The sequence below is a fragment of the Mastigoproctus giganteus genome, chromosome 2 (assembly GCF_048544385.1).
Source record: "Mastigoproctus giganteus isolate SK-2022 chromosome 2, ASM4854438v1, whole genome shotgun sequence".
Lineage (NCBI taxonomy): Eukaryota > Metazoa > Arthropoda > Arachnida > Uropygi > Thelyphonidae > Mastigoproctus > Mastigoproctus giganteus.
In genome coordinates this window covers 192,001,223-192,016,846 of record NC_143576.1, presented here as the reverse complement: position 1 = coordinate 192,016,846, position 15,624 = coordinate 192,001,223, and the positions used below count along the sequence as shown (strand labels likewise).

At 37.5% G+C, this 15,624-nt stretch overlaps 1 protein-coding gene across 1 annotated transcript in view; it reads right to left on the bottom strand.

The window, feature by feature from the left end:
• The window catches only part of LOC150089866 (glyoxylate reductase/hydroxypyruvate reductase-like), a 151,727-nt gene extending 138,602 nt beyond the window's left edge, over nt 1-13,125 (bottom strand). Inside the window, exon 1 of the mRNA XM_090368871.1 lies at nt 12,944-13,125. Within this exon, the coding sequence (XP_090224997.1) occupies nt 12,944-13,014 (71 nt within the window). The 5' untranslated portion in view covers nt 13,015-13,125. The remainder of the gene's footprint in view (nt 1-12,943) is intronic.
• Between the last annotated feature and the right edge of the window lie 2,499 nt (nt 13,126-15,624).

Sequence of the window (15,624 nt, the reverse complement as noted above, 5' to 3'; positions counted from 1 at the left end):
GGGTTGGTCACTCACACACTAGCAAGACTTTTGTGGATAACTGTTTTCAGCAACAGTATGTTAGAGAGCAACCAGAGGGAGTATATACCCTTGATCTGATTATCAGCAGTGATTATTCGTGAATTAAGATTTAACAGATAAAGTAAAAACAAGGTGGCAGTTATCACATTGTACTGATGTGAAACATTGTACTCAGACAGTTTTTAAATTCTATACAGTGAAACCAACTGATGATATTACCAATAGTAAATTCTAAATGAGAAACAATCAAGGAATTAATCTTGGAGGCTACTAGGCTTTTCATACCAACTAAGAAATACTATTCAAGATTTAGGCCTAATTGGATGTCGTGTAGTAGCAGTGGCATGTGAAGCAAGCAAGCAAGCTTATGCAGCATCAGCCAAAAAAAAAAATTACAAAACAATCCGCTCTAAATATTTGTCCAGTTCCTCCTTAAATTTATTTAACCTATCAACTTCCACAACAACAGATGGAAGTTTGTTCCAGCAATTAACCACCCACTGGTTAAAGGCAAATTTCTGCACATCTATTCTACATCTATCCTTCCTCAATTTCAATTTATGCCCCCTTGAACAAGTGGAACAATCCCATCAGAATTCAGCATGCTCAACCCATTTTCAAGGCCTTATACACCTCAATCAGATCACCTCACAGGTGCCTAATCTCCAGCTGCTGTAATTTTCAGAACTTAAGCCTCTCCTGGTAAGAGGATCCCTTCATTCCCCTCACCAATCTTGTTGCCCTTCTCTGTACACCCTCAAGCAAATCTACATCCTTCGTAAAATGAGGCCTCCAGACCTGCAAACAGTACTCAAGGCGTGGCCTGACCATTGCCTTATACAAAGGGACAACCACCTCCTTTTCCCTGCTAACAAAATTCCTGTATATCATTGACAACACCCCATGACCTGCACCAGGCAGCCTGTCTGCATTCTCAGAAAATTTCGTATCTGACTGCACAATTACTCCCAGGTCTTTTTCATTTTCTACCTCCTTAAGTGTAGTACCACACAGTTGTTACTTTTCTCTGGGGTTACTTCTACCCATATGCAGTACTTTGCATTTTTCAATGTCAAAACTTCAGTTGCCACTTCTCAGCCCATCTGCCCAAATTTTCTAGATCCTGTTGCAGTAGCACACTGCCATTACTGTCATTAACAACCCTGCCAATATTTGTATCATCTGCAAACTTCGATACTAAGCCTGATATACCTTCATCAATATCATTGATAAATATACAAAACAACATTGGTCCGAACCCCGTGGGACTCCACTAACAACATTAGTCCACGAAGAGCAGCACCCATTGATTACCACCCTCTGTCTTCTCCCACTCAACCATCCTTTTATCCATTGTAGCAACTTACCCTTAATACCATTCTGCTCCAATTTGTACAGTAGTCTTCCATGCGCAACAGTGTCAAAAGCTTTCCTGAAATCCAAGTATATGATATCAAAATTATTTTTTGCATTCAGTTCCTTTGTAACCACATCATAATAACCAATCAAATTTATCAGACAAGACTTTCCCTTAACAAACACATGCTGTGTCTGAATTATTGCTGCAGTTTTGTCTAGATGATCCTCCAATGCATCTTTAACCAGTGACTCCATTATTTTACCCGGAACAAAAGTTAAACTAACTGGTCTGTAATTACTCGTGTCACCCTTCGATCCCCCTTTGTGAATTGGGGACACTTTTGCATATCTCTAGTCCGTGGGGACCTCTCCCTTCAAGGATGCTCTCATAATTATGGCTAAGGGTTTGCTTTCTTCCTTTGCCCCTTCCTTTAATATAACTGGATAGATCTCATCCACCCCAGGTGCCTTTCTTATGTTTAACTTCAACAATTTCTCCTCCACTTTGTTCTCAGTTATTACAAAATCATTAAGCACCCTGTTACAATTTGATAACCTTGTGGCATTTTCAAACCTTAATAACTCCTCTTGTGTGAATGTAGATGCAAAATATTCATTCAGTTTGTTTGCTATCTGAGCAGGATCATCAACAGTCGAACCATTGATATCAAGTGGACCAATCAGATTCATCCCCTTCCTTTTAGAGTTTATGTACATCCCCTTCCTTTTAGAGTTTATGTAAGTAAAGAAATCTTTGCTGTTTTTCTTAGCATCCTTTGCCAAAGATTTCTCGTAATCTGGCTTCGCCTGCCTAACCTCCTTTGTGACTTGATTACAGACTAGCTTATATATATCATAGGCTTCTGTGTCGCTTGATAATTTATATGCATCCCATCCATTTTTCTTTTCTGCCACGAGTCTCATTAGTTCATTTGACAACCGTTTAGGCCTAAACCTTGAACAATATTTCTTAATAGGTATGAAACATTTAGTAGCTTCCACTATTAATTGCTTGAATGCTTCCCACTTAGAATTTGCTGTTGGTAACATCATCAGTTATTATATCAAAATTATTTATTTTTTGCATCCAGTTCCTTTTTTTTCCCACTGTACAGAACTTGAAAACTGTCTGTACTAATGAAACTCATGGCAGAAATTCAAAATATATCGGATTTTATTAAATTATCACGTGACACAGAAGCCTATGATAGATATAAGCTATTCTGTAAGTCACAAAGGAAGTTAGTCAAACGAAGGAAAATTACGAAATATCTTCCGACAAAGGATGCAAAGAAAAACAGCCAAGACTTCTTTATTTATGTAAACTCTAGAGGGAACGGGATGAATCAGGTTGGTCCACTTGATATCAATGGTTCGACTATTGATGATCCTGCTTAGAGAGCTGACAAACTGGGTAGCTGATTGGTGGAACAGACTTCCATCTTTTGTTGTGGAAGTTGTAGCATAAATAAATTTAAGGCCGAGCTGAACAGGTATTTGGAACGAATGAAGGGGTGAAATCGAAGGTTTTTTTTGGCTGATGCTGCATAAGCTTGCTCTCTTGAATTGTGACCAATGCTAACTGAACGAGTATTTTGTATCAACGTTCACACATGATGAATTCTATAGGGAAGTGGAGGTTAGAAGCTTATTTAACTCTAACAGGGAACTAAATGATTTTGTAATAACTGAGAGAAAAGTGAAGGAGAAACTGTTCAAGTTAAACATAAAAAAGGCACCTGGGGTGGATGGGATCTGTCCAGTTATATTAAAGGCAGCGGCAAAGGAAGTAAGCAAACCCTTAGCCATAATTATGAGAACATCATTGGACTCATGGAAGGTCCACAGAGACTGGAGATGTGCAAATTATCCCCAATTCACAAAAGGGATCAAAGTGTGAGAAGGGTAATTAGAGACCTTATTTCATTTCTGTTCTGCGGAAAATAATGGAGTCTCTGGTTAATGAAGTATTGCAGAATCAACTAGACAAGACTGCAGTAATAATTCAGACATAGTATGGGTTTGTTAAGGGGAAGTCCTGTCTGACCAATTTGATTGGATACTATGAGGGGGGCACTTCCGTAGCCCACCTCATAGTATCCAATGAGGTGGGCAGGAGCAGCAGTGCATAGCACACGCTTCTTGATTAGACCGAGGTTCAAGCCCGTGACCACCAAATACGGAGGATGTGAAAATGTCAGGAAATGACCACCGCATATCCCCGGAGCAATATGGCCTTAGTTGCTAATGCTCCTAAAAACCAAATAACAAACAAACAAACAAACAACTATGAGGTGATCAAAAAGGAAATGGATGCCAAAAATAATTTTGATATCATATACTAGGACTTCAGGAAAGCTTTTGATACTGTTGCACATGGAAGACTACTATACAAACTGGAGCAGTATGACATTAAGGAAAGTTGCTATAACGGATAAAAGGATGGTTGAGTGGAAGAAGACAGAGTGGTAATGGATGGACACTGCTCTTCGTGGACTAATGTTATTAGTGAGTCCCCCAGGGTTCGGTGTTGGGCCCATTGTTGTTTTGTGTATTTATCAATGATATTGATGAAGGTATATCAGGCTTAATGTCTAAGTTTGCAGGTGATACAAAGGTTGGCAGGGATGTTACTGACAGTAATGACAGTATGTTACTGCAACAGGATCTATAAAATTTGGCAGATGGGCTGAGAAGTGGCTTGTTGTTTTGGTTTTTAGGAGCATTAGCAACTAAGGCCATATTGCTCCGTGGATATGCGGTGGTCATTCACTGACCTTTCCGCATCCTCCGTATTTGGTGGGCACGGACTTGAACCCCGGTCTAATCAAGAAGCGTGTGCTACGCACTGCTACTCCTGCCCACCTGGCTACGGAGGCGCCCTGAGAAGTGGCAACTGAAGTTTAACATTGACAAATGCAAAGTACTGCATATGGGTAACAGTAACCCCAGAGAACCGTACCAACTGTGTAGTACTACACTCGGGGTGGTATAAAATGAAAAAGACCTGGGGGTTATTGTGCAGTTAATATGTAGTTTTCTGAGCAGGTCACTGAGTCATGTCAATGATAAACAATTTTGCTAGTGGGGAAAAGGAGGTGATTATCCCTTTGTATAAGCCAATGACATACAAGTCATTGACTGAGTTTACTGGTAGGGACTGTGTTGGGGTACCAGAATTATCAGGATTGATAATTGATTTTATTTTGTTCAGTGCATAAGTCTCCACCTGCCACAAAGCCTAGAGGAATGCCACTACCCACACTGCCACCAGCCTGAATCCTGTCTCTCAAATCATGAGAGTATCAGCATGGCATTGACTCAGGTGACCCTTCAAAGTGAATCCACTCGTCTTGTTGAAGCAGGGCCTCTCAACCACCAGGATTGCTCCCTCTTTCTGAGTTTCATACAGGCCAGATTCCTATCATGTTAGCCTGTAACCTATCTGCAAGCATTGGATCCCAGTGATGCTAATCTGTAACCTATACAGCGGCACAACTGGGAGGTTGCTTCAGCATGCAGACCCACTAAAGGGAATGTATAGCCTGAAACCATGAAGTCTATTCCTTAATCAGCCATTTTAGACAATCACCTGCCACCTACAGTGCTCCAATACTGAAAAAACAGGCCTTGCCAGTATCAATACAATAATGATTTATGGCGATGACTGAAGAACCCTGTGAGGTCAGGAGTTGGAGACAGTAATTTCTTGCTTGCACCAACCAAGTGAAAGAGTACACACAGTAAAACAAAATGGAAACTGACAGAAGGCACAGATATTCAAGGGATAACATATATTAAATTTAGCACAAAACGTTTGTTTGTTTGTTATTTGGTTTTTAGGAGCATTAGCAACTAAGGCCATATTGCTCCGGGGATATGTAGTGGTCATTCCCTGACTTTTCCGCATCATCTGTATTTGGTGGGCACGGACTCTAACCCCAGTCTAATTAAGAAGCGTGTGCTATGCACTGCTGCTCCTGCCCACGGAGGCACCACACAAATAAAGAACATAACATAGAAGCTTTTGGCTACCGTATGTAGCCTATGCCAACTAATTGAGCACTGGAAAGCGGTGGTTTTTATGGTGCATGGTCACGGAGGAGGGGAGGGTGGTTTATGGATGCGTGTGAAGGGTGACCAGAGAGAGAGAGAAAGAAAGAAGTCAAGAGAGGGGGAGAGAGCAGTAGAAGAAGAAAGGAAGGAAGAAAGTTGAGGTTTCCATGTTTCACTGTGTGTACTCTTTCACTTCATCACTGTAAGCAAGAAATTACTATAAGTAATTATAGACCTGTGAGTTTAACTTCTGTTCCAGGAAAATTAATGGAAGCACTGGTTAAAGAAGCACTGCAGGATCACCTTGACAAGAATTCAGTTATAGCTCAGACACAGCATGGTTTTGTTAAGGGAAGGTCTTGCCTGACCAATTTGATTGGATACTATGATGTAGTCACAAAAGAACTGGATGCAGGGAATAACTTTGATATTATATATTTGGATCTTAGAAAAGCTTTTGATACTGTTGCACATGGAAGACTGCTGCACAAATTGGAGCAGTGTGGCATTAGTGGCAAATTGTTGCTATGGATAAAGGGATGGTTGAGTGGCAAAAGACAGAGAGTGGTAATTAATGGACACTGCTCATCGTGGACTAATGTTATTAGTGGAGTCCCTCAGGGTTCAGTGTTGGGTCCATTGTTGTTTTCTGTATTTATAAATAATATTGATGATGGTATATCAAGCTTAATATCCAAGTTTGCAGACGATACAAAGGTTGGCAGGGTTGTTAAGGACGCTATATGATTGACGCTACTGACGCTATGCTGCTGCAACAGGATCTGGAAAGGTTGAGCAGATGGGCTGAGAGGTGTCAAATGAAGTTTAACATTGACAAATGTAAAGTACTACATATGGGAAACAGCAACCCCAGAGCAACGTATCAACTCTGTGGTACTACACTGACAGTGGTAGAGAATGAAAAGGACCTGGGGGTAATTGTGCAGGCAGATATGAAGTTCTCTGACAGTGCAGACGGGCTGCAAGAGTAGCTCCTGGTGTCTTATCAATGATATACAGGAATTTTTCTGGCATGGATAGGGAGGTGATTATTCCCTTGTATAAGGCAATGGTCAGGCCGCACCTTGAGTACTGTATACAGGTCTGGAGGCCTCATTTCAAGAAGGATGTAGAGCTGCTGGAACGAGTACAGAGAAGGGCAACAAGGTTAGTGAACAGAACAAAGGGTTGCTCTTACGAAGAAAGGCTTAAGTTTTGCAAATTACAGTATCTGGAGACTAGGCACCGGCAAGGTGATCTGATAGAGGTGTACAAAGCCTTGAATGGTTTGAGCATGCTCAATGCTGATGGGATACTGCCTCTTGCTCAGAATAAACACCTGAGAGGGCATAAATTCAAATTGAGGAAAGACAGATGTAGGATAGATGTGCGGAAATTTGCCTTTAGCCAGCGGGTAGTTGGTTGGTGGAACAGACTTCCATCCCTTGTTGTGGAAGTTGATAGCCTAAATAAATTTAAGGCTCAGCTGGACAGGTATTTCGAACGAACGGAGGGGTGAAGTGGAAGGGTTTTTTTTTTTTTTTTTTGGCTGATGCTGCATAAACTTGTTTTCTTGCATCATATGCCTCTACTAATGCTAATACTAGATAATGATTTATGTCATACAGCATTACTTTGTAGATCAAACCAGCAAAAAAAAAAGTTGGACTGGCTTGGAGCTAAAACCTCAACCCAAAATAACACTTGTGAAATGAATTGTAATAGTGATTGTAATGGCAGCCACCTACCTCAACCTTCTCCCTCTCCCCTCTCTTCCTCATCACCAATTGAACATGCCCATAAACCACCCTCCTCTACTCCGTGACCTCAAGTACTTACGTACTTGAAGGTTAGCCACACACAAAAACCACCGCTTTCCAGTGCTCAATTAGTTGACAAAAGCTACATACAGTAGCCGAAAGCTTCTATGTTATGTTCTTTTTTTGTGCTAAATATAATATATGTTAGCTCTTGAATAACTGTGCCGTGTGCGAGTTTCCATTTTATTTTTATGATTTACTGTATGTATTCTTTCACTTGGTCGGTGCAAGCAAGAAATTACTATGTAATGATTTATGTCATACAGCATTACTTTGTAGATTAAGCCAGCAAAAATGCTGGACTGGCTTGGAGCCAAAACCTCAACCCAAAATAACACATAACACATGTGGAATGAATTGTAACAGTGAATTAGATTATAGCCAAAAAGAACCTGCTTCCAAACCAACCCTGGCAGCTGTTTTGCAGGAGAAATGGAGATAAATTCTGGTTAAAGCTTACTGGAAGTCAGTAGAAATATTTTCTAGGCCTTTCTCAAACAAAACAAAAAAAAAAAAAAAACAAGCTACCAAATAAAATAAACAGATTAAAAATACAGACCAAATAAGGAGGAATCTCACCCAGGAATTTGCAAAGACTAGGTCTCCAGCTTTAAAAAAAATGGCACAACTGCTGCCAGAAAGAAGCAAGAAAACACATCCTACTGCACCTAACTCAAACAGGTGAACACAGAAATCCACTTCAAAAAACACTTCCAAGTTTTCAGGAGAGTTCAGAATAAATACAGTGATCATTTCTTCAAGGAGGCATTACCCTGCATCCATATAGCCAATATTACAGAAATAATTTAAACAGAAGTAGTATAGCAAATAACAGCATGGTTAGACAAAGTAAAAGGCAATTTGAGTATGAGCATCCAGACAAGTGTACTGAATATACTGAGGAATTCATTCATATATTCATATTATATGATTATTATTTTTTTTTTTTTTTGCAATATTTGGTACAACATTAAACTTCAAATTCATGAAATGAAAGGAGCAAAGCAATTTTTTTTTTTTTTTTTTTTTTTTTAATATTTTGAAATTTTGAATTTAAATGAAGAGAAAAAGATGTTCTTCAAGAATTTAGAGATCAAATTAAGAGATGATATTACCAAAGAGGTGCAGGTCCATGTAAATGTATCTGGGAGGCTCAGGTGGTTTTGGGGCACCAAAATTTTGCTAGAATTTTAAATATTTAATAAGAATTTAACTGTTACAGTTTTATAACATTAATAATTTCATATCAAAATTAATAACTATAATTAATGTAAATGTCTCATTGTAATAAAGAAATATTTTATGTAAAATTATATAAATACAATATTTTATATTATATCATTTTATATATTTATAAATTTTTACAGTTTTTGTTTAAATTTTTTTACGATAAATAAAAATCCAAATATTATTCTTATTTAAGATGAAGATATTGATGAGCTAAAAATAAACAAGGAAATAACATTTTGCAGCAAATATTAAAACCCAACACGGATGGACATTTTGGAATACACTAACTTAAATTTCACATTTCCGAACATTGTGGAGGTGAAAGGTCCTTCTCAAAGCTGAAAAAAAAAAAATAAAAATAAATACAGTAGAGCTTCAACTAATTGGGACGGGGGCAGTTTGGACTTCCGATTTGTTCAGATTTTCGAACTTATCAAAAATACTGTTCTGGAGACAAAAAACAGTGACTTTAAAATCGAAGGGACTGCCTAAGTTTTTGTTAAAATCCAGCACCTTTTAACACAACAAAGATCCAGATAAAGGTTCTCCTAAACTTTGTCACTATGTGAACCACAAATAAACAGAATCTTCAAGAGATGGGTCATTAGCTGTTCTCATATTTTTTTCTTTTGTACCACCTAAATCAAGTTTCAATGCGAACTTGAAAATTTTTTCCTTGTTGTTTCTAATGTCTGTTATGGTTGACTTTCCAGCACTGTAAAATTTTGCTAACGAAGACCTGCTTTCTCCATTTGAAAATCTATTTAAAGTCTCAATCTTCGATTCAATTGGTAAAAATTTCTGCTTCTTTTTAAGACTATTAAAACTACAGTAGGGCAAAATAAAGTTCTGTAAATCTCTGTTCAGAATCTTTTTAATCTGTATCTCACCTGCGCGTATCAAGTTAGTTACAATTTCTGCATGTCGTGTTTTGTTATTGATTGACAAATCTTTTTTTACTGTTTTAGATTTTAAAAACCCCCAAAAAAATGTCAGTGAACAGAAAGATCAGATTACAAAGTGTGTTGAATAACAGGTTAGAAAATGTTATATTTAGTTATTACTGTAGGTATATTAATTAAGCTATGTATGCAAGGGTAAATTTTTATTTTGCTAATCTGTGGATAATATTCTTCTGATTTTTACGTATCTTTTAATTTTGTAATTGGCAAGAGAAAAAAAAAAAAGTGTAAATTTGTGCTTTATATCTCCATTTTTATAGCCTGTGGATAATATTCTTCAGATTTTCACTTATTAGAATTGCCGTTTAATATAATCAAAATTCAATTTGCAGACATGGTCACAATAATCACCAGGTACTGTAATTATTTTATGGCGCCAGCATAAAAAAAAAAAAATTAAATGCTGGCTCATTCGGAGTATTAATGTTTCAAATTATTGACGTTCGGATTTTTGAGGCTCTACTGTACTCAAGAAGTATATCTTTAGCATTAGTAGAGGCATATGACGCAAGAAAGCAAGCTTATGAAGCATCAGCAAAAAAAAAAAAAAAAAACCCTTCCACTTCGTTCGTTCGAAATACCTGTCCAGTTGAGCCTTAAATTTATTTAGGCTATCAACTTCCACAACAAGGGATGGAAGTCTGTTCCACCAACCAACTACCCGCTGGCTTTAGAAAGATTAATAAATTTAGCCATGACACCTACTGAATATGTAATAGTTGACAAATTTGGAACTAACAAACTTAACATTAAGTTCCAAAAGCAAGACAAAGTATAATTATTTTAATCTGTTATGCTATACTGTCAAGTTTTGTAAAAAATAAATTTAAATTTATTGTGCTACATTACTATGCATTAAACAATATTAGTACAAATAATGAAAGAAAGAAAGCTTACACGACATCAACCAAAAAAATAAAAAACCAACACTTCCTAAATCATCCCTATTAAGGGAAAGTGAATTTACATAAAAAATTGGATAAATTCTTTCTTGAATTTATCTAAACTACCTACTTCTACAACATTAGCATTAGTAGAGGCATATGATGCAAGAGAGCAAGCATCAGCCAAACAAAAAAAAAAAACTATATGGAAGTTTGTTCCAACAATCAACTCTACCCACTGGCCATAAGCAAATTTCTGTATATCTATCCTTGCAATCATACCTCCTCAATTTGAACTCATGCCCCCTCATGTGCATAGTCTGAGCAAGATGAAGAATTCCATTCAGAGCCTTAAACACCTCAATTAGATCTTCTTACAGGTGTGTAGTCCCCACACACACACACACTACAATTTATAGAACTGAAGCCTTTTCTGGTAAGAGTAAAGTCTTCATGTGTTAATTTAAGCTAAAAACTTAAATTTTTATAATAAAAATTAGGGGGCTTTGCTTACCAACCCCCACGTACACTTTTCTACATAATATGTAAAGGTATGAAATTTTTTAACGGAGTAAGTTAAATCCTTTCTATGTAAAAGATACACCTGTCAGGAAGTGACTATGTAATTATTTACCTGTGCATTAGTAGTGCAGGCATTCTCAAGGTCGAATAAATATCACTATGTAATTATTTACCCGCATTTACATAGGTCACTTAGGAAAAGGCTTTTTGCTTCGGGTTCCATAATGCATGAAGAATATTGTTGCATCTGAAAGAGCAGGACTAAAATATTTACAAACTATAAAAAATATTTAAAAAATACTAAATATTTACAAATATACAAACTATATCGTGACGATGGGTCCCTTCATTAATATACAAAAAAATGTTACAATGGAACATCAAATGATGCCAGACATGGTCATGGTTTCGTGCACATTATGGAGGCAGTTGTCAATAATTAATTGCATTTGTAGTGACTTAATTGCCCTGCCCTCTTCTCCCATTTGCTCCAATAAATATCACTAGCAGGAAAACTTCTTTAATGTATAGAGAGAAGAGAAATCTACTTAAAGCTGTCATATGAATAGATGTGTCCATTCAGGAGGTGTGGCCAATGGAAGGGTAAAATATTTTATTATAAAAAAAATTCCTTTTCTTTTAACCTTCTATTGCTAGCATGAAGGCACATTCTTTTTCTTTCTTTTTCAATTTGTAAATAAAATTAAATCCTTTCATGTATACCCACCAATATTGTCTAACTGATTATATCCAGTATTTTCTTTGTTCACTTCAATATACTATGAATTGTAAGATATTGGGTCTAACCTTGCCATAATGATTGAAACTTGAACACTCGATTTCATGAGTATTCAAGTTTCAATCGGGGTAGGGGATAGTTGATCTTGAAAATCCTAAAACAAGTTAGTTAATGGTATATTCAATTTTTTTTCCTAATTTAAATAAATTTTTTCTTTTTCTATTATTAATAAAAGTGAAAAGTAAATAGTTCTCACTTATCTCCTTATCGATTAATTACTAATGTTATAACTTTATAGAACACTTAATAAAACTCTATAGTTTTATTGTTCTACTCAATACATCAAACTCATTACTAAATCCAAATTTTAATGAAACTGTATACTATTTCTCCTCTCTCTCTCACAGATAGACATGGCGAAACAATAGGCACTGGATATCATCATTCTTCTCCCTCTTGGCAATTCCTTTCTACTTTACTTTTCTTTCTTTCTTTCTTTCTCTCTCAGGGTAACTCAGGAAGTTTTTTTTGGCTGGTGCAGCATAAGTCTCAGGCTTCCTTGTACCATTGGGCTAATAAATATAATAATAGAATTTGTCAAATAAATATGTTATAAAAGTGGAACTCAGTAAGCAATATGGCCTCCTCTCTGGCTGAAATAAGTTGTTTCACTCTATTTGGCATAGATTCCACCAGTTTTGGACAATTTTTTTGGCATTCTGGATCATGAAACAAAAGTTCAATTAAGGACTGAATCATTTAACTTTTGTTTTGCAGTTCATTTTCCCCAATTTTCCTTGGAAGTTTGCCCACAAATTTTATATGGGATTAATGTCAAGTGAATTACCTGACCAATCAAGGCATGTAATACCATTTTCCTGCATGCAAGCTTTAAAAACTCTCCACTCACGCCTTCCCCCCCCCCCCGGCCACTTTAACAAAGATGCCAAACAAACCGTCTGGCTCCCTAAAAGCAGCCCTAGTGGTATGGTAGTTTCGTCACCGGTTAGAACCAACATTTTATAATTTCACACCGTGACCCAATTAGTAGATCTCAGAAAAGCAATGCATGTTTTTTAATTTGAATTTTCGTCGACAAAACAAATCGTAGAACACACACACTTTGCTGACCCAATGTACTGATTGGGTCAGCAAGGTCAGCAAAGTAGCTGATTCCATGCATATTCCAAACAACTCAACCCGTTATGTAGTAAACGAAAATTTTATGAAAATAGTGTCAATATATATATATATATTATTTTTAAAGAGAAATTTGATATTTCCGTCCATTTCAGGCAATATTAAAGTTTAACAGTTATTGAAAAGAATCATTTTTATTAAATTGCTTACTTTTCTTTAAGCATATTAATTCCTTCTTCTGGACAATCCACCCTTGTAACAAAAACTTTTGGTTTGCTCATTTTAGTATTATTATACTTCTAAACGAATTTTAGTACAGATTTTCACTTTTTAAAATCCCGCGATGAAGAAAACCAATCAATACAGCAACGCAAACCCGTTTCCACCGAAAGCCACCAATGACCTTGTGAATGTCACCCAGTACTTCAGTTATATACCTGCACGAGCGCCTTTTTGAAAACATGGAAACTTCAATAGACAGATTTAAAAAATTTATATAAACACATATTGCTTTAACAAAGTTCATTAAAAAAATAATGAAGATACGTTGATAAAAATAAATGTTAGGAAGACTGCTATCTGGCTGTTATCATAATGGGTACAACCGATAGTTTTCTTCGCTGACTGTTTAGAAACATTCACAGGTATCGAGACTGGAAGAATTTTAAGGGATATCCTTTCACTGTAGTTACTAGAACTTTGGACTGCGTTTCAAGGGTTTATGCCAAGATAATTCGTTTTTTTAATTAATGGAGAAATACTGCCACCAAAGTGACTATACAGTTCACAAACGAAAACATACTAATCTCTCGGCCATCATTTCTTTGGTAGGAAAAATAAATATAACAAAAAAACGACTGTATGGAATTGGGATAGGTTCATCTCACATCAGTTGCCGAAATACAGAAACATCATGGCATTTATTCAAAGGGTGACTAAGTTTAATAATGTCAGACCACAGATTAGTAAGTTGCTACTCAGTGTGTCAAACGAAAGTGGAGTATTTTCACCATGCTCTGCAAAATTCGTTCTCAGCAATTTTTCACGTGACTCAGTTTCATATTCACCCCGCACAATTTTCGGACCAAATACGAAAACCTATAGTTAAGAATGAATTAAACCATTAACATTCATAATATAAATAATTAATGGGATATATTAATATGTTTAACATCTTCAGTACACCCAGGAATCATAATCCACCCAGGACTTAGAGTTTCCAACCTCCGTACGAATCCCGACATAAGACATTTAACGATCAGCAGTTCGCTATCTTGCAAATCATCAAAAAAGATATGCTAAATTGTCTAATACTGGTATTAGTATTAGTAGTGGCAAATGATGCAAAAAAGCAAGCTTATACAGCATCAGATTAAAAAAAAAATGCTTCCCATTTCAACAATCCATCTCCACCCCTCAAACGAATGTCACGTTGTTCCTTGAATTTATTAAAGCAACACAGTTTTACTAATAACGTCTGCTGCGCGGGTAGCACAGGTATCACTGTCCTCCACATACCGTGTGGAAAAAGCCTCGATTCGAATCCCGTCAATGATGCAAGGAACTTAGATGGATTTTTTTTTTCAACTCAGTGGCTGAGTTAGTCGGTCTCAGGAATAGATAGCAAGATTTTACCCCCTGAAAATCTGGGGTTTTTCGTCCCGCAAAGCAGCCAAATCAAAGAAAATACGCAGTACTTTTAACCGCACAAAAGGTGCTATTGTTGCACACGTTGGCACTAATGACATTAAGAGCAGGAAATATAGAACAGGTCAATGTTCGAAAAAAAAAAAGACAGGGTTAATTATGAAAGTGTCTGCAATTCTGCCGAGACACGATAAAATGGAGTACATGATAACAGCCTTATCAATCAATTCGGCCATGGGGAGATTGTGCAAGACTCATGGGATAGAATTATTCTCATCGTGTTCCGTGCTTGTTAACAGGAGACACAGCTTCTACAGGAATGGGATATAAAGGGTGCAAGAATATTTGCTCATGCTATGGAGGCAGTGTTAGGTGGGTGCACAGACTGCTAGCTTGGAAGATTCACAGACTAATAGAATAACAATGGCCGCAGGCAATGGTGAAAGTGATTCTTGCACTACTTCTATTGGAATGAGCAGCAGCCTAACAGGCAAGCTGCTTGGAATTTCTAGAACTGCTGGGAGTCTTCATGGAACAAGTAAATATACACCGATGAGCCAAAACATCATGACCAGCGAGTTGTTATGCAAATCGAAGCAACCACAGGTGAACTACGGCGCGGGTCGGAACATGGTATAAAAAACACCTGATACTGAGCTCCGTTAATCAGTGTTACTCTTGTTCTTCAGATGGGAAAGGCAGCGGAGTTAAGCGAGTTTGACAAAGGCTAAATTATAATAGCCAGACGACTGGATCAGAACATATCCAAAATGGCACAGCTGGTGGGATGCTCGCAGGCAGCTGTGATTAGAATCTACCGAAAGTAGTCGGAGGAGGGGAAACCCTCGAACCGCCAGCGAGGTGTTGGACGACCACGGCTCATCGATACTCCAGGTGAGCGAAGGCCCAACCGGATGGTATGTGACAAGAGAAAGGCGACTGCGGCGCAACTCGCCAGTAATTGGAATGCTGGAGATGGGAGTAATGCGTCACAACACACAGTGCATCGAACCCTGCAGAAAATGGGGCTGCGTATCCGCAGAGCCTTCACGGTACATAGTGGTAACCTCACCGTCCTCCCCACACCGGATGGAAAAGGCCCCAGTTCGGATCCTGTTGATGACGCGAGAAACTTCGGTGAATTTTTTTCAATGAAGTTTTTCTGTGGTTGAGTTAGTGGGTTCAGGCGTAGATAGCAAGGTTTTTCCTCCCATAAACTGTGGTTTTTTCGTCCAGAAAACGGG